Source organism: Anabrus simplex, chromosome 2, assembly GCF_040414725.1.
Source record: "Anabrus simplex isolate iqAnaSimp1 chromosome 2, ASM4041472v1, whole genome shotgun sequence".
Classification (NCBI taxonomy): domain Eukaryota; kingdom Metazoa; phylum Arthropoda; class Insecta; order Orthoptera; family Tettigoniidae; genus Anabrus; species Anabrus simplex.
The window spans coordinates 291,443,292-291,468,497 of record NC_090266.1 but is presented as its reverse complement, the minus strand read 5'-3'; the positions used below and the strand labels follow the sequence as shown (position 1 = coordinate 291,468,497).

Below are 25,206 nucleotides of genomic sequence, written 5' to 3'. Positions count from 1 at the left end.
GTTAGTGTATACATATACAAAGCCGAATGTAAACCCACAGCCACTGTATAAATAAAATTCTTTATCTAACACACAGTACAAAAATTAGAACATTAATTCAATATCACGACTCAAAAAACATCCCATCAGTACTGAGTAAATACCCCTGTACTATATGCAGGTTCAAACTAAGGATTTTTGCAGCACTAGTTTTGTTCATGTCAAGCATGAGGGCCATCCAAATGTTGACCTGGATTTCGAACTTAAGAAAGTGTCGTAAAAGGGAGAAAATGGGCTGATCCCCAATATTCAACCAAGACACTCCTCTCCTAACTACACTTGTACTTTCTTCAGGTATGATTAACAAAGTTTATCCTCTTTCAGACTGGAGCCAGTCATACGGTAGTTATACCTTGCCATAAATTAACATAACCAGCACAATTCATTACAGTTTTTATTAGGTTCCAAGTGGAGTATGTTTCACCAAGTCATACCATTTTTGAATTTGTTGTTGGTTGTAGGGTACAATAAACAACATATCCTTCAAGTTGATTTTTTTAAAAATCAGGCACACACACAAACATATAAACACGCGTGCAATGTGCAAGGAAATACTACACCTTTCTCCTTGGTGTGTCAGAGACCCATCTTGAGTCAGGTAAGACGACTGTGAGCACTCGGGGTTTATCTGAGATGTGTAACAGTGAGAGAGCCATGGGGGTAGCTCAGGCATACTCGAACCATGGTGGTGCCGGAAGCAATGTGCAGAAGAAACTCCTTGAGCTGAAGTGACAGAATGTTGCTGCAAATTCTGCATTACTGATGTTTTTGAACTTTCTGTACCGCTATACTTTACAAGGTGGCTATTACTTGCAGTATGACAAGTAGAGGGATCACTGAGTTTTTCACTATTGTCCTCATTTGATTCAAGTTTAACACTCACAAAACATTCTGGTAATATTTGTGTGACTCGATCAAATTCTGAATCATCTTCAGGATCACCGGAACAATCCATTTTGTTCCGTCATTTCATTGCTTCCAAATACCTAAAATGCAAGTATGACTCTTAGACAAATTTTAAAAAAATAATCACTAAGTATTAACAGCAAACAAAATTTAATACTTCAGAAAAATTATATTGTCTTTGACAATCCAACTATAATTTTCCTAGAATCTATACAAAACAGCATTGAAATGCATTCACAATATATTTCAGAACTCAGCAATGGAAATGGCAATATAAAGCATCCATGAACTTTAATAGAAAATATCAATTTTCGTCAGGTGTAAAGGCAATGATTTCTTTAAGAAAGCCAATATATAATCTTGCTTCCTTTCTCGCACTTAATAAGCTGTTCTGAAGTATTTCATAATTTGGGAGACCAAGTGAAAGACATACCTCATACCCCTCTTACAATTCCTACCAGGCAACAGACAGTCAACAGTCAATATCAATGCAAATTATTAAAAATGTTATTACTTTTGATGGTCTTTTATTTTTGATACTTGTTTGACATCGAAGGTTTTCAATGATGGAAGGATGGGAAAGGGCTAGGATTGGGAAGGTAGCGGCCGTTGCCTTAATTAAGGTTGTGAAAATGGGAAACCACGGAAAACCATCTCAAGGCTGCCGACAGTGGGATTCAAACTCACTATCTCCCAAATGCAAGCTCACAGCTACGCGCCCCCAACGGCATGGTCAACTTGCTCGGAGGTACGATCTTTAATCAAGCTATTTTTAGCATTGTACGAAATCCATATAAGTTAGTGTATTTTCAAATTTAAAAATATTCTCCATTATATATCTGCACATCTGTACCTAAAAACTCAAATTTTTAAATAGTTAATAGAAGATCACAGAAATAAAATTGCTAACAGGTAAACCAAATCGAACCTCCAAAAATGCACAAACATAAATACCTAAAAGTTAAAAGAATACAAATATTCTGAAATCTCAAATCAAATGCAAATGGAGTAAGAACTATGAACGTTAATAAGATATTTCATTCCCTAACCACTTCATTAAACTCAAAGTATTTTAAAAGAAAGTCAAAACCTACAATTTATGACATACTTTAGGCCTGTTGCCTATACAAAGCAGGAACATAGAGAATAACGAAGAAAGAAATACCACCAGCTTCAAGTTTTGAAAATAAAAGTACGGTATCCAAAAACAATTTTGGCCCATATGTCAGACCACAAAATGGAGATCCAAACATGAAATTCACTCTCCCTACCAGGCAACCTATAGAAATTAGAATTCACTGAGCTAGCTACACAATCAGGATGAAGTTTACAGGGCAATACCAAATATTTACAGGACAATACCATAAACAGACAACAAACGTCTACATGGAACAGATGTCCAGGAAGACCATGGCATAATACAAGATGATGTTTTTTCAATATAACAATCCACTTTACGTTGCACCGACAGAGATAGGCTTTATGCCAACGATGGGATAGGAAAGGGCTAAGAGTGGGAAGCAAACGGCCATGGACTTAACTAAGGTACAGCCCCAACATTTGCCTGGTGTGAAAATGAGAAACCAAGGAAAACCATCTTCAGCACTGCCGACAGTGGGATTCGAACCCACTATCTCCTGAATACAAGCTCACAGCTGCGAGACTTTAACCACAGGGCCAACTCATTCAGTAAAGAAGTTCTCAAAGTGCCTTCCTTCCAATACATACAGTACATTTCCTCTCCCTTTTCTTGTTTTTTCTTTTTTATGACTTCCATGACTTCCTTCTCTGCTCAGGATTTTGGAACAGTGTTACATTCTCTTCCTCAAATGGTCATGGCCTATGTTCTACTTTACATACTGGCTTAAAAACATCTCAAATATTAAGCTAAAGAAAATTTGTCTGGTTAGAGATATTAACACCTCACATATCTGTTCAGTAAATTTCTAAATGTGTTTTGGCATTTGCTTGATAAAAAGGATGACAGGTGCTACGAGAACTGAGGTCACATTACCTAGATTGAATAAATTCATTGTTGGCACAGGAATATCATGAAATAAAATCACTATTTCAATATTTCAGACAGTCGTGCTCTTATTAAATATGCTGCAATGCCATAACGATTAGTTTTTAACAGATATGTAAACAATTTAAGGTAATTATTTTTTCCTTAAAAAGAATATTGTTCAGTAATCTTACAATTCTTGCAGAAATAAGATTACAGAAGTCACTGGTAAGCTACACCTTATTGTGCCATCATAAGTATTCCACCATTGTTTTCCACATCAGTCCATAACCAGTGCACAAGTTAGGACATAAGTTTCCAGAAATCTGTGGAATTATAGGTTGTTTCAAGAAACTGAATTTACATAGAGCCAATTGAAAGGCTCATACACGATGTATTTCCCATTTATTTAAGATTTGTCATAAGTTAATTCTACAAAGAATGAAGAAAAAGTTATTTAATTTAGATTACAGGAGCAGCTCTGGTGAGACTGCTCATTTAATAGTTTGTTACATAGTTGCAAGAAGGATGAGTGAAGTTGTTTTGTTCATTTTAATCAGTTGCTTTGATCTTTACAGAAAACCCAAAAATTTGGGATGCTCTAGCTACTCACAGAATAAGTTACACTACACGAATAATCACACTCTTGGTTTGGAGATAACCCAGACTATTACAGCATCCTGGGAGTTTGTTAAAGGGAACAAAGCTAAATTAACAAGCTAAACGAGAGTATCAATTAACTAACAGCTTTAAAAAAAAAGCTATGAAGTACAGTAGCTTGTTTACCATATAGACTGTAGTGAAGTTATCATTCATTGTCATTAACAATAATTACATAATACTGTATTTTAACAGGTAAATTAAGTTCTGAGGGAGGCAAGCAACTTTATTTCACTTCCTGAGATTTTGTAAATCAGTCTTCATTCATGTAAAGTCTCAAACAAACTCAAGTTACACAGTTCTTTAAACAATTAAATGATATCAAATCAAATCAATCACTACTCATCTGCATTTAGGGCGGTCGCCCAGGTGGCAGATTCCCCATCTGTTCTTTTCCTAGACTTTTCTTAAATGATTGCAAAGAATTTGGAAATTTACTGAACATCTCCCTTGGTAAGTGATTTGAATCCCTAACTCCCCTTCCCATAAACAAATATTTGCCCCAATTTTTCCTCTTGAATTCCAGCTTTATCTTCATATTGTGATCTTTCCTACTTCTAAAGACACTACTCAAACTTATTCATCTACTGATGTCATTCCACGCCATCTCTCCACTGACAGCTCGGAACATACCACTTAAATGTTAAAATACAAGTGTTTATTTGTATGTTCACCTATTCAATACATAAAATACATTTATAATAGGACTTCATCCTTGTTATAAATTCTATATTTGGTACATGTTTCGCCCATCTACCAGGCATCATCAGCCATAATAATGTCTCAAGGTTAGTTCAGGATCCTGACTTGAATCTTTATAAGTTACTAGCAAGATACCCGTGCTTCGCTACGGTATTATACTGAAGTTTATAATTAAATGCTTATTGTTTTAGATACATAATCCGCCGAAATTCGCGATCTGACTCGTTTTCTGTGAGAATCCACCAAAATTCCCGATCTGACTCGTTTTCTATTCTTTTACAGCACGTTTCCTCCCATATTGCAATCTTCCTTTCCAGCAATCGATTTCGTACTTCCCGGGCTAGGCTCAGGTATTCCTCCTGGTCGGTTGGGTCAGTAAATCTTTGCCATCTTTTCCTTTAATCATTTTTTATCTGGATAAAATCCTTCAGGAGATCCGGCGTGGTGTCATATTGGGTGCCATGGTGGCACTGAACCCGCGGCCGGACTGCATTCTTAGTCATTACCCGTCCAGGAGCCGTTACCAGTGCGGCCCGCACATTTGACGACGGTCCGGAACATTATTATTATTATTATTATTATTATTATTATTATTTTTATTATTATTATTATTATTATTATTATTATTATTATTATTATTATTATGTGTTGCTGGAATGGCTGATGACAGGGAAAACCGGAGTAACCGGAGGAAAGCCTGTCCCGCCTCCGTTTTGTCCAGCACGAATGTCACATGCAGTGACCGGGAATTGAACCACGGAACCCAGCTGTGAGAGGCCGGTGCGCTGCCGCCTGAGCAACGGAGGATCCTTATAAGTACATTAATAACAGTAAAATCAATTGGTCTCACCTCCTTCTACACCCCACCGCCGTTAAGTTGATTTACCGCCCCCCCCCAAAAAAAATTAAAAGAAGGCTTGTTTCTTTATGTTTAAGGGAGATTCCAAACACCAATGTTCACGTCTAATACCTTCAGTTTTGAGATATAAGTATCCCCATAAAAGTAATTTACTTTTTTCACTTCATTTCACACTACTCACCCCCCCCCCCCCCCTAAGTGAACTTTCCCGCAAAAAATACTTGTTTCTTTAATAGTAAAGGATTTTCTAAATACCAATTATCATGACTCTAACTTCTTCAGTTTTTGATTTATGTGTCCTCATGAAAGGAATTCAACTCCTTTACTCTCCCGCCCGCCAAGATGGTTTCCCGCCCAAAACGCGTTTTTCTTTGTTTTTAAAGGAGATCCAAATACGAATTTTCACGTCTGTAACAACCTTAGTTTTTATTAGATGTATGTATTTTCATACAATTAAGCCAATTAATTTTTCAATTCTTTCGCCCCCACCCCCCGCTTCATTGGATTTTAAGAGAATACGTGTTTCTTTACTTTTAAAGCAGATTGAAAGTATCAAATTTCACGTCTGTAACATCTTCATTTTTGATATATCAGTAGCCTAATTAAAAGAATTCAACACCATTTTCAGTTACTTTTACGCCCCCACTCCACCCAAGTGATATTTCCGAAAACTAAAAATACACGTTTCTTTATGTTTAATAGAGATAAAATACCATTTTTCACTTCTGTAACATGTTAAGTTTTTTAGATATACTGTAAAAATTCTCATTTTAAAATTTCACCCCTTTGGAGTTCCCCTTAAGTGGAGTTTCCAAAAACAAATCGCCTATGTTTCTTTACATTTACAGGAGATTCCAAACACCCACTTTTTACGTCTGTAACATTTTACGTTTCCAAGATATTCTGTAGATATAGTTTTTCAAAAAATTCACCCTAATTTGTCACTCCTGTTTAACCGCCAATTATTGGATTTTCCGAAAACTAAAAAATACGTGTTTCTTTATTTTTAAAGGAGATCCCATGTACAAATTTTCAGTTCTGTAATATCTTTCGTTTCTGAGATATATGTATCCTCATTAAAGGCATTCAACCCATTTTTCACCCTTTTACACCCCCCCTATTGGGATTTAAGGAAACAAAAAAAGACGTGTTCCTTTATTTTTAGAGGAGATTCTAACTACCAATTTTTACATCTGTAAATTTTAAGGTTTTAAGATGTAGACACACTCATTCTAAAAAATTCACCCCCCTTTTCACCCCCCAATATTTGGATTTTCTAAAAACGAAAAAATACGTGTTTCTTTACTTTTAAAGTAGATCCCAAATATCAATTTCAAGGTCTGTAATATCTTCAGGTTCTGAAATATAAGTAGCCTCGTTAAAGGCATTCAACCCATTATTCACCCTTTTACATCCTTCCTATTGGTATTTTCCGAAAACAAAAGAATACGTGTTTCTTTATTTTTAAAGGAGATTCTAAATACCAATTTTTACATCTATAAACTTTAAAAGTTTTGAGATATGGATACACTAATTTTAAAAAATCACCCCCTTTTCAACCCCCAACCAATTAACTGGATTTTCCAAAAACAAAAACATACGTGTTTCTTTTTAAAGGAGATCCCAAACACCAATTTTCAGGTCTGCAATATCTTCAGGTTCTGAAATATAAGTAGCCTCATTAAAGGCATTCAACCCATTATTCACCCTTTTACACCCTTCCTATTGGGATTTTCCAAAAACAAAAAAAATATGTGTTTCTTTATTTTTAAAAGAGATCAAGAGTACCAATTTTTAAGTCTGTAATATCTTCAGTTTCTGAGATATAAGCACCGGTATCCTGATTAGGCATTCAACCCCTTTTTCACCCTTTTTCACCCCTCCTATTGGGATTGTCTGAAAACAAAAAAATACGTGTTTCCTTATTTTTAAAGAAGATTCTACATACCAATTCTCACATCTCTAAACTTTTAAAGTTCTGAGATATAAACACACTCATTTTAAAATTTCACCCCCCTTTTCACCCCCTTAGCGACGGAATATCCAAAAACCCTCTCTTAGCGAGCACCTACATCTTAATATGAATATATCCCCCACATTTCATTTCTTTATGTCCAGTAGTTTTGGCTCGGCGATGATGAATCAGTCAGTCAGTCAGTCAGTCAGTCAGGACAAGCTACTTTATATATATAGACTAGCAAGATACCCGTGCTTCGCTACGGTATTATACTGAAATTTATAATTGAATGCTTCTTGTTTTAGATATATAATCCTCCGAAATTCGCGATCTGACTCGTTTTCTGCGAGAATCCAATATAATTCCCGATCTGACTCGTTTTCTATTATTTTACGGCATGTTACCTCCCATTTTTCAATCTTCCTTTTCAGCAATCGATTTCGTACTTCCCGGGTTAGGCTCAGGTATTCCTGCCGGTCAGTTGGGTCCGTAAATCTGTGCCATCTTCTCCTATAATCATTTTTAATATGGATAAAATCCTTTAGGAGATCCGGTGTGGTGTCGTATTGGGTGCCTTGGCGGCACTAACCCGCGGCCGGGCTGCATTCTTAGTCATTACCCGTCCAGGAGCCGTTTCCAGCGCAGTCCGCACATTTGACGATGGTCCGGAACATTATTATTATTATTATTATTATTATTATTATTATTATTATTATTATTATTATTATTATTATGTGTTGCTGGAATGGCTGATGACAGGGAAAACCGGAGTATCCGGAGAAAAACCTGTCCCGCCTCCGTTTTGTCCAGCACGAATGACACATGGAGTGAACGGGATTTGAACCACGGAACCCAGCTGTGAGAGGCCGGCACGCTTGCGCCTGAGCAACTTAGGATCCTTATAAGTACATTAATAGCAGTAAAATCAATTGGTCTCACCTCCTTCTACACCCCACCGCCGTTAAGTTTATTTACCGCCACCTCCCCCACCCCAAGAAAAATTAAAAGAAGGCTTGTTTCTTTATGTTTAAGGGAGATTCCAAACACCAATGTTCACGTCTATTACCTTCAGCTTTGAGATATAAGTATCCCCATAAAAATAATTTTCTTTTTGCACTTCATTTCATACTACTCCCCCCCCCCCCCAAGTGAATTTCAATTAATTTTTCAATTCTTTCACCCCCCTCCCTTTCATTAGATTTTCCGACAATACGTGTTTCTTTACTTTTAAAGCAGATTCCAAATATCAAATTTCACGTCTGTAACATCTTCATATTTGAGATATCAGTAGCTTAATTAAAAGAATTCAACACCATTTTCAGTCACTTTTACACACACACACACACACACCCCCCCCGCCCAAGTGGTATTTCCGAAAACTAAAAATACACGTTTCTTTATGTTTAATAGAGATAAAAAATACCATTTTTCACTTCTGTAACATGTTAAGTTTTTTGAGATATACTGTAAAAATTCTCATTTTAAAATTTCACCCCTTTTGAGTTCCCCTTAAGTGGAGTTTCCCAAAACAAATCACCTATGTTTCTTTACATTTACAGGAGATTCCAAACACCCACTTTTTACGTCTGTAACATTTTACGTTTCCAAGATATTCTGTAGATAAAGTCTTTCAAAAAATTCACCCCATTTTGTCACTCCTGTTTAACCGCCATTAATTGGATTTTCCAAAAACTAAAAAATACGTGTTTCTTTATTTTTAAAGGAGATCCCATACACAAATTTTCAGTTCTGTAATATCTTTCGTTTCTGAGATATATGTATCCTTATTAAAGGCATTCAACCCATTTTTCACCCTTTTACACCCTTCCTATTGGGATTTTCCGAAAACAAAAGAATACATGTTTCTTTATTTTTAAAGGAGATTCTAAATACCAATTTTTACGTCTATAAACTATAAAATTTTGAGATATAGATACACTCATTTTAAAAAATCACCCCCTTTTCACCCCCCATTAATTGGATTTTCCAAAAACAAAAAATACGTGTTTCTTTATTTTTAAAAGAGATCCCAAACACCAATTTTCAGGTCTGTAATATCTTCAGTTTCTGAGATATAAGTAGCCTCATTAAAGGCATTCAACCGCTTTTTCACCCCTTTTCACTCCTCCTATTGCGATTTTCCGAAAACAAAAAATACGTGTTTCTTTATTTTTAATGAAGATTCTAAATACCAATTTTTACATCTGCAAACTTTAAAAGTTTGGAGATATAGATTCACTCATTTTAAAAATTCACCCCCTTTTCACCCTCCGATTAATTGGATTTTCCAAAAACAAAAAATACGTGCTTCTTTATTTTAAAGGACATTCTAAATACCAATGTTTACATCTATAAACTTTAAAAGTTTTGAGGTATAGATACACTCATATTAAAAAATCATCCCCCTTTTACCCCCACCATTAATTGGATTATCTAAAAACAAAAAAATATGTGTTTCTTTATTTTTAAAGGAGATCCCAAACACCAATTTTCAGGTCTGTAATATCTTCAGTTTCTAAGATATAAGTATTCTCTTTAAAGGCATTCTACCCCTTTTTCACCCCTTTTCTCCCCTCTTATTGGGATTTTCCGAAAACAAAAAAATACATGTTCCTTTATTATTAATGCAGATTCTAAATACCAATTTTTACATCTCTAAACTTTAAAACGTTTGAGATATAGATGCACTCATTTTAAAAATTCACCCCCCTTTTCATCCTCGCATTAATTGGATTTTCCAAAAACAAAAAAATATGTGTTTCTTTATTTTTGAAAGAGATCAAAAGTACCAATTTTGAGTTCTGTAATATCTTCAGTTTCTGAGATATAAGTACCGGTATCCTGATTAAAGGCATTCAGCCCCTTTTTCACCCTTTTTCACCCCTTCTATTGGGATTTTCTGAAAACAAAAAAATACGTGTCTCCTTATTTTTAAGGAAGATTCTAAATACCAATTTTCACATCTGTAAACTTTTAAAGTTTTGAGATATAGACACACTCATTTTAAAATTTCACCCCCGTTTTCACCCCCTTAGCGACGGAATATCCAAAAATCCTCTCTTAGCGAGCACCTACATCTTAATATGAATATATCCCCAAAATTTCATTTCGTTATGTCCAGTAGTTTTGGCTCGGCGATGATGAATCAGTCAGTCAGTCAGTCAGTCAGTCAGTCAGTCAGTCAGTCAGTCAGTCAGGACAAGCTACTTTATATATATAGATTTGTACTTAATTACGATCTTAAAACTAATTTACAAAAAAATTACATTGTAATTGAAGATCAGTTATTACACAGTATATAAAATAACAGCTTGGCTGTGAACAAGAAAATTGACAGATCTGTACATTTTCAATTATATTAATTACAATAAAATTCTTGAATTCTTTTAAACATTGAATGTCTAAAACTCAATAGTGTCGTTCAGACTTGAAATGGTGAATGAAGGCAATTTTGTTGTAAAACATTTTAAAGTTTAGAGCGAGAAATCTGGCCAAAAGCTTCATGCATTTCCTGAACTTGTAAAATTCTTAAAAGTCTTACAGGCCTTCATCTTCCCATTACGTACTACTTATTTAATTATTTGTAGCCATGATCATCACAAGATTTTGTAGTTTGTTTCCAATAAATTAATTGTTGACATTATCAACTATGTCATACTGATGATGTTTACTATTTAAAGACTTGAAAGTAATCCGTTGGCATTGTAGAGTTTGAGGCTGGTAGTTTATACCAGAGCGTCGGTAAAAAGGAACAATCAATTTTTAACCTTAGATGTTGAATTAATTGTTGCTATTTATGCCAGCTGCAGTAAACACCACCAGGCAACCTAGCAGTAGTCAAAGGGACATATCAACATGTACTGTTAAGAATTTTACAAGTTCAGGAAATGCACAAAGCTTTTAGCCAGATTTCTCACCATAAACTTTAACATTTTTTACAACAAAATTGCCTTCATTCACCATTTCAAGTCTGAACGACACTATTGAGTTTTAGACATTCTATTTTTACAAGAATTCAAGAATGTAATTGTAATTAATCTAATTGAAAGTGTGCAGAACTGTCAATTTTCTTGTTCACAGCCAAGCTGTTATTTTATATACTGTGTAATAACTGATCTTCAATTGCAATGTAACTTTTTGTAAATTAGTTTTAAGATCGTAATTAAGTACAAATAACTCATAAAGATTCAAGTCAGGATCTTGAACTAACCTTGAGACATTATTATGGCTGATGACGCCTGGTAGACGGGCAAAACATGTACCAAATACAGAATTTACAACAAGGATGAAGTCCTAATTATAAATGTATTTTACATATTGAATAGGTGAACTTACAAATAAACACTTGTATTTTAACATTCATATTGAATTTCAATACGGGCTCAAATATGAGAATATTTACTTGCAACATACCACTTTTGCAGTTGCTCACAATCTTGTAACTTATTTATTACTCTGTACAGAATAACATCATCCGCAAAAAGCCTTACCTCCGATTCCACTCCTTTACTCATATCATTTATATATATATAAGAAAACATAAAGGTCCGATAATACTGCCTTGAGGAATTCCCCTCTTAATTATTACAGGGTCAGATAAAGCCTCGCCTACACTAATTCTCTGAGTTCTATTTTCTAGAAACAGAGCCACCCATTCAGTTACTCTTTTGTCAAATCCAATTGCACTCATTTTTGCCAGTAGTCTCCCATGATCTACCCTATCAAATGCTTTAGACAGGTCAATCGTAACACAGTCCAACTGACCTCCTGAATCCAGGATATCTGCTATATCTTTTTCGAATCCTACAAGCTGAGCTTCAGAGGAATAACCTTTCCTAAACCTGAACTGCCTTCTATCGAACCAGTTATTAATTTTGCAAACATGTATTTACCCTTTCCTTTATACACAGGGGCTACTATAGCAACTCTCCATTCATTTGGTATAGCTCCTTCATGCAAATAATAATAATCAAATAAGATATGGTACTATATCCTAACCCATTGTCTTTAGTATATCCCCTGAAACCTTATTAATTCCAGCTGCTTTTCTAGTTTTCAACTTTTGTCATCATCATCATTACTTCCCATTATCCAGTTGTAACTGGGTAGGGGCAAATATGTGTTCCTCTCCACTTTCTTCGGTCTTTCCACCACTCCTCCTCCAACTCATGTCCCAGTCCAGGTTTCTTTCTCTAATACTAACGTTGGATTGCGTCCTTCCATCTCAATCGTGGTCGTCTGCGGCCTCTCCTTCCTTGCATTTGCATTTCCATCACCTTTTTTTGGCACTCTTTCATCACTCATTTGCTTTATGAGCCCAAACAATCTTAATCAGCTCTTCTCTATTCTACCATTAATTTTTTTCCACTCCAATTTTCCCCAGATTTTCTCATTCCTTATTTTGTCTCTTCTACTCTTCTGTATCATACTCCTCAAGAACTTCATTTCAGCTGCCTGTATTCGACTCTCATCCTTCTTTGTCATTGTCCAAGTTTGTGCTCCATAAGTTGTTACAGGTACGTAATACACCCTCTACATAGTTTCCTTTGCTTCCATTGACATATCTTTGTCCCATAACATGTTCCTTACACTATGATAGAAATTGCTTCCAGCTTGAATCCTTCTACTAATTTAGGAATCCAGTCAAGCATTCTCCATTAATTCACTCCCCACATATTTGAACGTCTCCACTACTTCCAGGGGCTTGTCTGCAAGTCTAATCTGTCCTTTCCCTTCTTTCTCCCCTCTAGTCATAACAAGAGTTTTACTCTTTTGTACAATTATTTTCAATTCACATTCTTCGATCATCCCATTCACCATATCCAACTGTTCTTGAACATCCATGTCCTCTTCTCCCCAAATCACAATATCATCTGAAAATAACAACATGTTCATTTCTCTTCCTCCATATGCTGCTTTTGCTGTTCTCATGATGTCATCCATTACTATTGTAAACAGGACTGGCAATAGAACACTTCCCTGCCTCAGCCCTCTAGTGATTTTGAAACAACCTGTCCTGAAAACTTGTGTTTGCACGCAACTACAACATTCCTTGTACAATGCCATGATCATTTTTATTAATCCCTGTCCAATTCCTTTTTGCACCAGACTGTCCCTAACTTTAGTCCTGGGGACATTGTCATATGCCTTTTCAATGTCAATGAATGTCATCACCATATCATTCCCATACTCCCATTGTTTTTCCATTAGTTGTCTCATAATGAAAATGGGCTCTATTGTTGACCTTCCACTTCTGAAAGCAAACTAATTTTCCTGTATCTGATTTTCAACCCTTATCCTTATCCTGCTTTCCAGTATCTTCTCCATTATCTTAGCAACATGGGGTATCAGAGTAACTCCCCAGTAGTTCTTCAATACTTTTATATCGCCTTTCTTGAAAATTGGGATGCTTATTCCTTTTTGCCAATCCTCAGGGACCTCCTTATTTTCCCAGACAATCCTAAGAACTCTATATGCCCACTGTAGACCTACAGCTCCAGCTGCCTTTATCATCTCCACTGAAATTTCATGTATTCCAGCAGTTTTTCCACTCTTCATCTTTCTTACTGCCATTTCAGTTTCATTTATTGTAATTTCTTTATCCATTTCTTCATCAACTAACTGCCTTTCCTGGTGGTCCATTGAATGACTGTCATTAGTTCTCCTGCTCAGCAACTTCTGAAAATACTCTCTCCATCTATTTGTTATTTCTTCTGGCTTTGTTAATATTATGCTGCCTTCATCCTTCACAAATCTGGTGTTTACATGATCTCTCTTTTTTTTTTTCTTAAGATACCATACAATAATTTCTTGCTGCCCTGCATATCATCTCTCAATTTCTGTGTGAATAAGGCCCAGCTTTTACTCTTTCCTTCCTCCACTACTTTCTTGGCCAACTTCTTTGCCTGCACATATTTTCTTCTACTTTCTTCAGTCTTAGATGTTTTCCATGCTTTTCATGCCATTTATTTTTCCTTCACTTTCATCTTCACCCTACCAGTGTGTCTCTTTGTCTTTCACATTTCCTGATGTTCTACCACATACCTTTTTCTGCACATCCAACCAGTGTTTCTTAAATCTTTTCCATTCATCTTCAACATTCCCCATCTCCGTCCTGGGTACCAAGGGAATCATTTCCCTTTGAAATTCTTCTTGCATGCTTTTCTCCTTCAACTTCCATACTTTAATTATTTTCTCTCTTCTTAATGAGGGTAAGTTTTCTACATATTCATCTATGCAACCCGTTTGTGGGCATACAATTGAAATAGATCTTTCATGCCATTTTCAAACTGAAGTCTCATCACCATCATCGTATCGCTGATGCATTTTGTAGATTCCACATATTCTTGGATTTCTTTTTCTAAGTATGATGGCCACTCCATTTTTTGCTTCAGGTCCTCCACTGTAATACAACCTGTATCCTTCATTCAGAGGAATCTCTCCCGTACCTATCTTCTTGGTCTCGCACAGTCCAAGTACACAAGAACCTTGTTTATCACTTGTACAGTATTTTTTTATGGCGTAGATTCTTCTTGAATGTCTTTTTTGCCAAGGATAGTTAAGGACAGGAATCGGAAGTAAGTCGGCCACGGTCTATCAAAGGTATTGTCCCAGCATTCGCCTGGAATTGAGAATGGGAAACCGTGGACACTTCTGAGTTCCTTCACCTATTTGCACGCATTCCCAGATGCTCGGATGTAGATGTGAATGATGTAAATGACTGGTTGAAAAATGACTGTAATTCAGGCTACGGCATAATAACAGATGAAGGAATTATTGCCTCTTGTTCCTCAGCAGATAATGACGAGAGTGATGGTGAATTTGAAAATGAAACCGGCGCTCTATCAGAAGAAACAACTCATAAAGATGCGACAATGCAGCTGGACAAACTGATGGCCTATTTAGAATCCCAGACTAAAACCACACCAGCAGAACTGATGTTAGTAAAACATGTGATCATGCTGCGCGCAAACACTACACAAATGTAAAACAGAAAAGGCTCACACATTATTTTAGTGCATAAGACAAAGTCGTAAATGTAAGAAAAGTGTTCTTATATTTTTCTGTACAACTGAAAAAGGTATTACTGTACTACTTATCTTAATATAACATGTACTGTATTTGTTTTTTAGTTTTCCTGGATTATCCGGATTTTCGATAATCCAGATCAGTTCTGGTCCTACTTAATTCGGATAAACGAGCTTCTTGTGTATGGCTATATCTTTTCCTTTCATGAAGTTCTGTCTTTCGCGTCAGTGTTACAATGTTTACTGTCACAATCGTGATGTAGTTTGGTGCTGGTTACCCATTTCTCACAGTTCCCCAGCACCCAAAGCGCTGCGCGTCGCTTTTAGCAGGGGACGCCCTAACTTTTCCAAGGCACCATATCTGTTTTATCCATATAGGCTATTGTTACGATGGGCTCGCCACACCCAAAGGCATTTTATACCCACTGCCACGTTCAAAATTAGGCCACCCCTGACATGGGACAGACACCTTTCATAACCACTGCTCTGGAGTAGAGACGCTATGGGTTTTCCCCTTCCGTGATCTCTACCGTACCGAAATTCATCTTTTCCGCCGTAGATACTGTTGAGGACTTCACCCATAACCCAGGGCAAGAGCCCTCCATATTTATGATCCCTGGGGAGAGGGTGTCCCAGTACCTTAACCCATTCACATACCATTTAACTTGGTGTACCATTTATTTTCATTACTTCACATGACATTATCACCGACACTGAAATGCATGCTTTACAGCAACTTAATGGGAGGAAATATCCAAACTACTGTCAGATGCACTTTGTGAAGTCTTTATCTGTATGGTAGATCATAAAGCAGTCATATACGTGCAGCGCCACCTTGCACCAGTGGCATTCAAATGAAGATTCCTTCCTCAGACCCCGTATCACACAGACTTTGCGTCTCCATGATGGTATAACCTTCTTCGTTGTTGGGGGTATTTTGGTTGGAAAGTGTCCCCAGTACCTCCCCTGAAGTCTCAGTGGTTTATCCCCAGGGCTTGGGCGTCATTTTGGATAGTCAGGCAAGGTCACACTTGCGAACAGCTGTTCAGCCAAATTGATCCAGAAGCTGGCAAAGCTTCTTGTCAAGGTTGAGGAGGCGATGAATGATGCTGGAATTCAGAAGTGTCATGTCGAGCATGTAGAAGTATATTTTTTAGTATCCTTTTAGATACTTTCTCACCAAGGGGAATGATGCGAGTCTCTGGTCATGGGAATCAACACCACCCATTCCACAGTTGTAGTCAACAACAAGATTGGGTCTGAACTTCCTTTTTCCATCATACTTTACCACTTCAAGGTAATCTGGCCTTCATTTCATTTCATCCGCAGATCCAGAAACCCAGTGTTCCTTTTCATATGACATTACCCTATTTACATCCTCGGCAGCTGTTACAAGACATTTACTTCCATAAGCATTTGTCTCATTGGTTAGATGTTCCCAAAAGTCTGCTGTTAGAAATTCGTTCACAAATTACAGTTTGTTCAGGCACTGTCCTACATGCCTTTGAATAACACTATTTATTTCACCAGTTGCGATGCATGAATGATAATCTGGAGTATTACTTACATGCTCCCAGTTCCATTCCCTATCGTGTAAAATATGATTAGAAGCCGTTGGTGTGGCATCAGTTATAGACCTAAAATTCAGTGACATATTTGACGGCAAAACAGCGCTCTGTTCACCACTACCAGCGCTCATGTCACTATCACATGAACTACTTTCACTACTTTCATTTCCACTAAATTCTTCGTCGCTTATATCTATATCGATGTCACACTCTTCTAAAAATTCCCTTATATTTGCTTCGTCACTCAACTTGGAGCCAGCCATGATTTCGCTTACAATGAGGTTGCTAAGACATAGGTTATTCTTTCCACAGAATAACTGCACAGAAGTATTTATCGAATACATCAATGGAATAAAACATTGCTTCCATTTGTCAAGAAGTTACCTTACTAATATCAAATCCTTTCAGAAAGGAAACCGTCTTGGAGTGGGTCCGGAAATAAACACTACGTGCAGACAGAGAGATCCGTCTTTGTGCCGGAGTGCAGTCGAAAACCAGGACAGAGAGATCAGTCAAAGTACGTCAAATGGTTAAAGCCCCCAGGAATTGGGCTACCTGTTGGTCCGTGGGTTTTACTGGGTATTTCAACCAGCCCTACGTACTGTCGGGGCCCCCTATCTGCCACCTGGAGACGCGCTCCGTAGGGGTCAGGTTTCCCAGGTTACTTTTGGAAGTTAACCTCACTCACAAAGGCTGAGGTTATTTGCATCTTGTATCTTACTGTAAATGTCATTGTTATCATAGGTAAATTTTACTTCTTTAGTGTTAGTCACTCCTCTATCTGGACATTATCCTTGTAACCAACAATCCTTACATAGTGCTGACAGAATACTTCTGCATTTTGAAGATCCTCACATACACATTCCGCTTGTTCATTAATGATTCATGGTATGTCCTTCTTGGAACCTTTAAGTACCGATACATACCTTTCCACTTTTCACTAAAATTTGTATGACTGCCAATTATACTTCCCATCATGTTATCCTTAGCTGACTTCTTTGCTAGATTCAATTTCCTCTCCTCACTTCCACAGCCATTTCTAACTCTATTTCTTTGCAACCTGCACCTCGTTCTTAAGTCTCTTTACTTCTCTGTTATAATATAGTAGGTCTTTATCAATCCTTACCACCTTTAAAGATACATTCTTGTTTTCACATTCCTCAACAACTGCTTTAAACTCATCCCACAGTCTGTTTACATTTTTACTTACCGTTTTCCACCGATCATAGTTAATTTTTTTAAAGTCCCTCATACCTGTTTTATCAGCCATATGATACTGCCTAATAGTCCTAATTTTAATACCTTCCTTTCTATCACATTTATTTTTAACTACGACAAAAACAGCTTCATGATCAATAATACCATCTATTACTTTGGTTTCTCTACAGAGCTCACCCGGTCTTACCAGCACCACATCCAGGATATATTGTATACACCACTTCATGAAAATTTCTGGAACTGTTTGCATCCCTTGGTAGCGACCAATACACATCAAATACACATGTCAACTTCAAATGGACTTGAAAGAACTAAATAAGTGGACCAAAGACAATAACTCACCTTTCAATATTAATAAATGAAAAACAATTAGATTCACTAGACAAAAATCTAGCATCAACTATCAATACAAAATTTAGGGCAAATCACTATGTATATTTAGTGAAGTATGTGATCTAGGAGTTACATTAACCAATGATAGAAATATTACAACTCGTGTAGAAAGCACTGTCAGCAAGGCTCACAAATATATGTTTGTTTGTCAAGAATTTCTCCACTTTTTCTTATAGGACCTTCATAATAGTGTATAATGCTCACATAAGATCAAGACTAGAATATGTCTCGATTATCTGGAACCTGTACACCGTGAAGTATGTCAATGTAATGGAGACAGTCCAAAGAAAATTTTTCAGATATGTTTATTACAAGAGGTTTGAATCGTACGCCCTTATACTCAAACCTGTTGATGCCAGGGAACTGTCATACAGAAGAAATTGTCAGGGTATGAATTTCCTTTTCATAAAGTAATAAATAAAAAAACTGACGATAGTAAAACTTTTGTTCCAACAAGAACGGGAACAGTTTGCAAACTGGCTGACGCATGCGCAGTAAGGAAGGAGCATTCCAACAAACTTCAAACTCAAGCGCGGACTCAGAGTCGGTTGTTCCAACAGACTATGGGTTGTTTATGAACCAGTTTGCGGACTGGCAAAGCAGTTCGTGCTCCAGAACAAGAACTGTTCGTCAGTGACATGCGCAGTACACCAAAATTATTGTGGGCTGTGCATTGTGGTCCATAGCTGTCACTTGGTGAAGCGTGAACAGCTGATTGGTATCATCTGGCGCGAGTATACAATTATACAGTAAAAGTAAAAGTTATACAGTTAAAAAGTCATATTTGACTGCACATTAATAAAGTAAGAGGCACGAGATAAAAACAAGAATGATGCATGACGATTCTGAAGGCAATTCCTTGAGCCACTAGCTCACTGGGACATTCTATAACCAATAATAATAATAATTATAATAATAATAATGTTATTTGTTTTACGTCCCACTAACTACTTTTTAAGGTCTTCGGAGACGCCGAGGTGACGGAATTTAGTCCCGCAGGAGTTCTTTTACGTGCCAGTAAATCTACCGACACGAGGCTGTCGTATTTGAGCACCTTCAAATACCACCGGACTGAGCCAGGATCGAACCTGCCAAGTTGGGGTTAGAAGGCCAGCGCCTCTATAACCAATAAATAAAATAAATAAATTCTGATGATGACCTTATGAACTCGGACTCCAGTGAAGATGATCTAGGGATATATTACAATATCCCAAAAGCGAAAAATGAAGATTATTTAGGCAAGTTATTATAAATTTTTTACTTGTTTGCAATCATGTTTAAATGATATTTATTTTCACTACATGTACGAGTAACTCATAATTTAGTACCCAAAATTCTCTATAGAAGAAACAGTGCCTCGCTATAACAATGAAAGGTTCAAGGAGCATTTACGCGTCAGTAGGGAGATAAGGGAAAATATTGCAAGGTATGAAGGAATTGACCAGTACTGCACTGAGTCAGGTTGGTCTGCAGCTGCAATAATAATAATAATAATAATAATAATAATAATAATAATAATAATAATAATAATAATAAAAATAATAATAATAATGACAGTAATAATTCTTTCTTTCTTTCTTAATTCATTTACCCTCCAGGGTTGGTTTTTCCCTCGGACTCAGCGAGGTATCCCACCTCTACTCAAGGGCAGTGTCCTGGAGCGTCGAGACATTGGGTCAGGGGATAAAACTGGGGAGAATGACCAGTACCTCGACCAGGCGGCCACACCTACTATGCTGAATAGGGGCCTTGGTGGGGGATGGGAAGATTGGAAGGGATAGAAAAGGAAGAGGGAAGAAAGCGGCCGTGGCCTTAAGTTAGGTACCATCCCGGCTTTTGCCTGGAGGAGAAGTGGGAAACCACGGAAAACCACTTCCAGGATGGCTGAGGTGGGAATCGAACCCACCTCTACTCAGTTGACCTCCCGAGGCTGAGTGGACCCCGTTCCAGCCCTCGTACAACTTTTCAAATTTCATGGCAGACCCGGGAATCAAACCCGAGCCTCCAGGGGTGGCAGCTAATCACACTAACCACTACACCACAGAGGCAGACGACAGTAATAATAATTTTAACAATCGTTTAAGTGTTGCTTTTCCAATATAGGTTCAAATTTTCCTGTGGTTTATTGGGCATCAGACTGCAAGTTTCTGGAATGTTGCAGATCGGTTTGACATTTATTTGAGCTCTCTACATAGAATTGTCAAACGATTGACTGCCTCCATTAGCAACTTATCTCCACAAGTGATCACTTGGTCTACAGAAGATGAGAAAGTAAATATTGAGCAACATTTCAGGGAAAGTGAATTTCCAGGTGACATTGGTGCCATACGTGGCTGTCATATTGAAATTGTCCGGCTCCATGGCTAAATGGTTAGCGTGCTAGCCTTTGGTCCAGAGGGTCCCAGGTTCGATTCCCGGCCGGGTCGAGGATTTTAATCTTAATTGGTTAATTCCAATGGCTCGGGGGCTGGGTGTGTGTGACGTATTCAGCATTAGAAATCATCCTAGGTAGGGCCCTCATCTTCACAGACATGCAGGCTGCCTTATAGGCTGTCTATGAGAAAAAAACCTGCAACAGGCCTCTCCGGAGGCCATATGCCATTATTATATTGAATTTTTTTTTTTTTTGCTATTTGCTTTACGTCGCACCGACACAGATAGGTCTTATGGCGACGATGGGATAGGAAAGGCCTAGGAAGTGGAAGGAAACGGCCGTGGCCTTAATTAAGGTACAGCCCCGGCATTTGCCTGGTGTGAAAATGGGAAACCACGGAAAACCATCTTCAGGGCTGCCGACAGTGGGGCTCGAACCCACTATCTCCCGATTACTGGATACTGGCCACACTTAAGCGACTGCAGCTATCGAGCTCGGTATTATATTATATTATATTGAAATTGATAAGCCTCTTACATAAATAGAAGACACTATTCCATACAGGTATATTTTATGTATCAACATATGTCTCCATAGTAAACCACTGTTATTATCAATAAATGCGTATGATGCAAGCTGTTTGTGACCACAGGCGAAAAAATTTTTTGTTCGGGGTGTCGACCCATGTGGATCTTTTGTCCCTACTGGCACCATATTGTATGAACCTGCGTGTAATTGGAATGTTGTGTGTGAGGAAAGGAAGATTAAGGACGTCACAAACACCCTGTCCCCAGACCAGGGTATTAATCATTACATTTAAAAAACCCTACCTCGGCTGGGAATCGAACCCGGGGCGGTCGGGTGACAGGCGGACGCATTTCCCCCTACACCGCGGGGCCGGACTAGTAGAGTATTTAGAAGTTCATCTCTTGGCAATAATTTAGAAGAAAAAACTGTGGTCATTATTTTCTTTTAGGTGACAGTGGCTATCCTCTGAAGAGAACCGTCTACATAATCGGTTTTTACGCTGCCAGTACTCGTAGTAGAATTATAAATTATAAATTTAATAATTTATAATTATAAATTCACGTAATTCTGGAATAAATTAATTATTATTTTAGAAACAGGTCCATTAGTCTAATTTTATTAGCTGAGTCATTTATTGCAATTACCTTCCATTGACTAGGCCTAACAAGTTGTTTAGCATAGATGAACAAGAACAGCTGTTTGTTTATCCTCAAACAGGAACTTCCCGCGTAATCGTGAACGCATGCGTACTGTAGTTTTTCTTGACCGTCCACGAACCGTTTCAACAGACTGCTGTTTAGCGATGGTTCCCAACGAGTACATAGCTCGCGGATGCGCTTACATCAGTCCATGAATCGATACAAAACTGTCCACAAACTGCTTGTTGGAACAAACCTAAAATTAGGGAAGAATTAACATATATGTTTCTAATGTAACTTCCAGTAGACACTGAAGTAATACGAAATGAAATGAAGCATATCAACTGCCGTGTAATGACTTTCTACTGACTAACGACATTGATGATAAGGTTGACGGACTGAACTCATTAATACTAGGACTGTATGACAAATAAGCTCCGAAGAAGCAAATTCATGTTTCTCACCTTTCGTCTCCTTAGCTAACAAATGAAATTAAGTCGGTCATGGCAAATCGTGATACATGCTATTTAGGCGAAGTGGAAGCACTAGTGATTTCAAAAATTACCATACTCTTCAAAATAAAGTTAAACAATTAATTTGTAACAGCAAGTATAAACATATTCAAGAGATAACAAACAGGGGAAGTTTAGCACTAACATGGAAACATTTGCATCACATGGGTATATTTCGCACCCTGACCTAGCAGACACCCAGTATACCGCTTGATGATCTAAATTCTCATTTTACGAAAGCAGCATATGCTAATAATGATATTACTAATAATAATAATCATCATCCAGATGATGACCTAACTGCTCTGATGATATTAACACCATAAATACTCATTTCCAAGTAAATCAAGTAAAATTTACAATCAAAAAAGTTAGTGTGAATGATGTGAAGCATGTAATTTACTCCCTACAGCCAGATGCCCGGGTAATGATGGCATACCTTTATCTTTCACAAAAAATATTGGTGCAATATTACCTATTCTGACGCACATATTTAATCATTGCCTCGTACAGGGATTATTCCCAACTCTGTGGAAGTATGGTATCGTTATTCCCATTCCTAAGAAGTATTCTCCCAGTTTACCAGCAGATTATCGCCCTATATCCATTCTCCCACCCCTTTCCAAAGTACTAGAACGCTTGGTATACGAACAAGTCCTTGTTTACTTGACTAACTACTCACTGCTTAACCCTTACCAAGATGGTTTCAAGAAAGGACACAGCACAAAGCCTTACTGAAACTAACTGATGATATCCGACATGCAATGGACACTCGACAAGTGACTGTACTGTTTCTGCTCAATTTTTCTAGTGCTTTTGAAACTGTGGTTCCTCAACTGCTACTTTCGAAATTGGATTCATTAAATTTCAGCAAGACGGCAATAAGCTTTTTCAGTTCATATATCAAAAATCGCCGTTAGTGTGTCACAGTAAATAATAACAGATCTGAGTGGCTTAACAAACCCCTTGGCGTCCCCCAAGGGTCTGTAATTGGACCATTGCTGTTTGCAATTTACATACATGATGTTGCCATATTGATTATACACTAAATCATCTTTATGCTGATGATCTGCAGATCTACTACAACTTAAGAACTGATAAAATTCAGAGTGCTGTATGACAAGTTAACGTAGATTGAAGTGTTATCTACTACCACTTAAGAAATTATAAAATTCAGAGTGCTGTATGATAAGTTAACGCAGACTGAAGTCTTATAAGTAATTTTTCATTGAATAACAATCTCAAAATGAATCCTCTTAAAACGCAGCAATAATCATCGGCACATCAAAAAACTTACACGTCTTAAAACAATAACAAATTCCTCCTGTACCACTAAACAATAACATTATTCCATATTGTGAAACAGTTATGAATCTTGGTGTGGTTATAAACGAAATATTAAACTGGTCGCAACATGTGACGAAAGTAGATGTATGTGTAATGGAGTAGTATAACTTGGAAACAATTCTCTAAACTCATGGGTAAATACTGGAAATATTGAGCTCGATTAGTAGGTGTCATTATCATTATTATTATTATTATTATTATTATTATTATTATTATTATTATTATTATTATTATTATTATTATTACTTATGAGGTGTGGCTATGAAGTGGTTTACATCTATTAGTATTATTATTTACATAGTTATGTGTGGACTTTATTTGGTATACGTGGTTGTATCATTAATTGTGTGTTGTATGACCTGTCTTGTGTAACAAAACATGTGAGGTTATGCCACGACACATCTGCTATATGTACATTAATATGACTTTATTTAATGTAAGAACACGTAATTAATAGTATATAATTTATCCTTACCTGTAAATATGATGTATAAATCCAATGTAATGTTGTGCAACACAGGGTAATAGTCCAGAACAATGCATCTTTCTCACTAGAGCTTTACAGAATGTTCGATCCATTTGTACACAGGTTATTGGAGACTCGAGAAGATTAGAGAAAAACATATTGGTCCATACTTTTCTAGCAGCCTGGCCAGGCAATGTACATGGAAAGCCGAGTAGAGTTGTTAGTGAGAGTTGCTAGTAAAAAGCTGCTAGTCAAACTCGTGTGTGAACTCACGTTGTGATTTTATTGCGTTGGTAATCCGCTGACATGCTAATGTAGCAGTCAAATGTTTGACCAAAATGGCGGTTCATTAATGGGTGTATATAATGTGTGTACAATTTGTAAATAAAATAGTGTTCACAATTGACAGCATCCCATGAGTGCGTCTTTGTGAATACGATAACTGGCAACCGTGATAGAATGTGAGAATAATTTTCAGTAGTGAATGAGAGTGTAGAGGAAATCAAGACAAAATGCAAGTGATACTGGAAAATATATCTGTACAACAACTTCAAGACGATCTTACAAAACGAAATCTTCAGATGAACAGCAATAAGAAATCACTGAAGACACGGCTACAAGAGAACCTCATTAAAAACGGTGAAGGTCCTTAAAGGTATTTTATCGAGGTGGATGAAAAACCGGACTCGTCATCTGAAGATGAGGTAAATATAACCAAAATGTGTTCCAACTTAACGAGCATGATACAATTTACAAAGGTAAAAATTAAGTGTATCCTCATAATTCAATACATCATATAATTCCATCATTAGATGGAGTAATCAAATTCAAACATTTCAGCTCGTTTGAGCCATCTTGAGTGAAAAAAGAAAAGCGGGGGGGATTGAAATAATTTATATAATACAAACTAAATATGGCAAGAAAACATAATGAAGGAGCAAATGAAAAACAAAACAAAAGAGAGACATGACGGGAAAAAAATAGCACAATATACAAAGGCGTTTTTT

At 37.0% G+C, this 25,206-nt stretch overlaps 1 protein-coding gene across 3 annotated transcripts in view; it reads right to left on the bottom strand.

Moving 5' to 3' along the window:
- Positions 1-25,206, bottom strand: part of LOC136862781 (zinc finger protein ZFP2) — an 88,774-nt gene that overhangs the window by 37,370 nt on the left and 26,198 nt on the right. For 2 of the 3 annotated variants that reach the window (XM_067139036.2, XM_067139034.2), the window contains one exon: positions 600-1,025. In XM_067139036.2, the coding sequence (XP_066995137.2) occupies positions 600-994 (395 nt within the window). In that variant the 5' untranslated portion in view covers positions 995-1,025. Of the gene's footprint in view, positions 1-599; positions 1,026-24,208; positions 24,312-25,206 lie in introns of those variants that run through there. The other variant, XM_067139037.2, reaches the window with a different exon arrangement.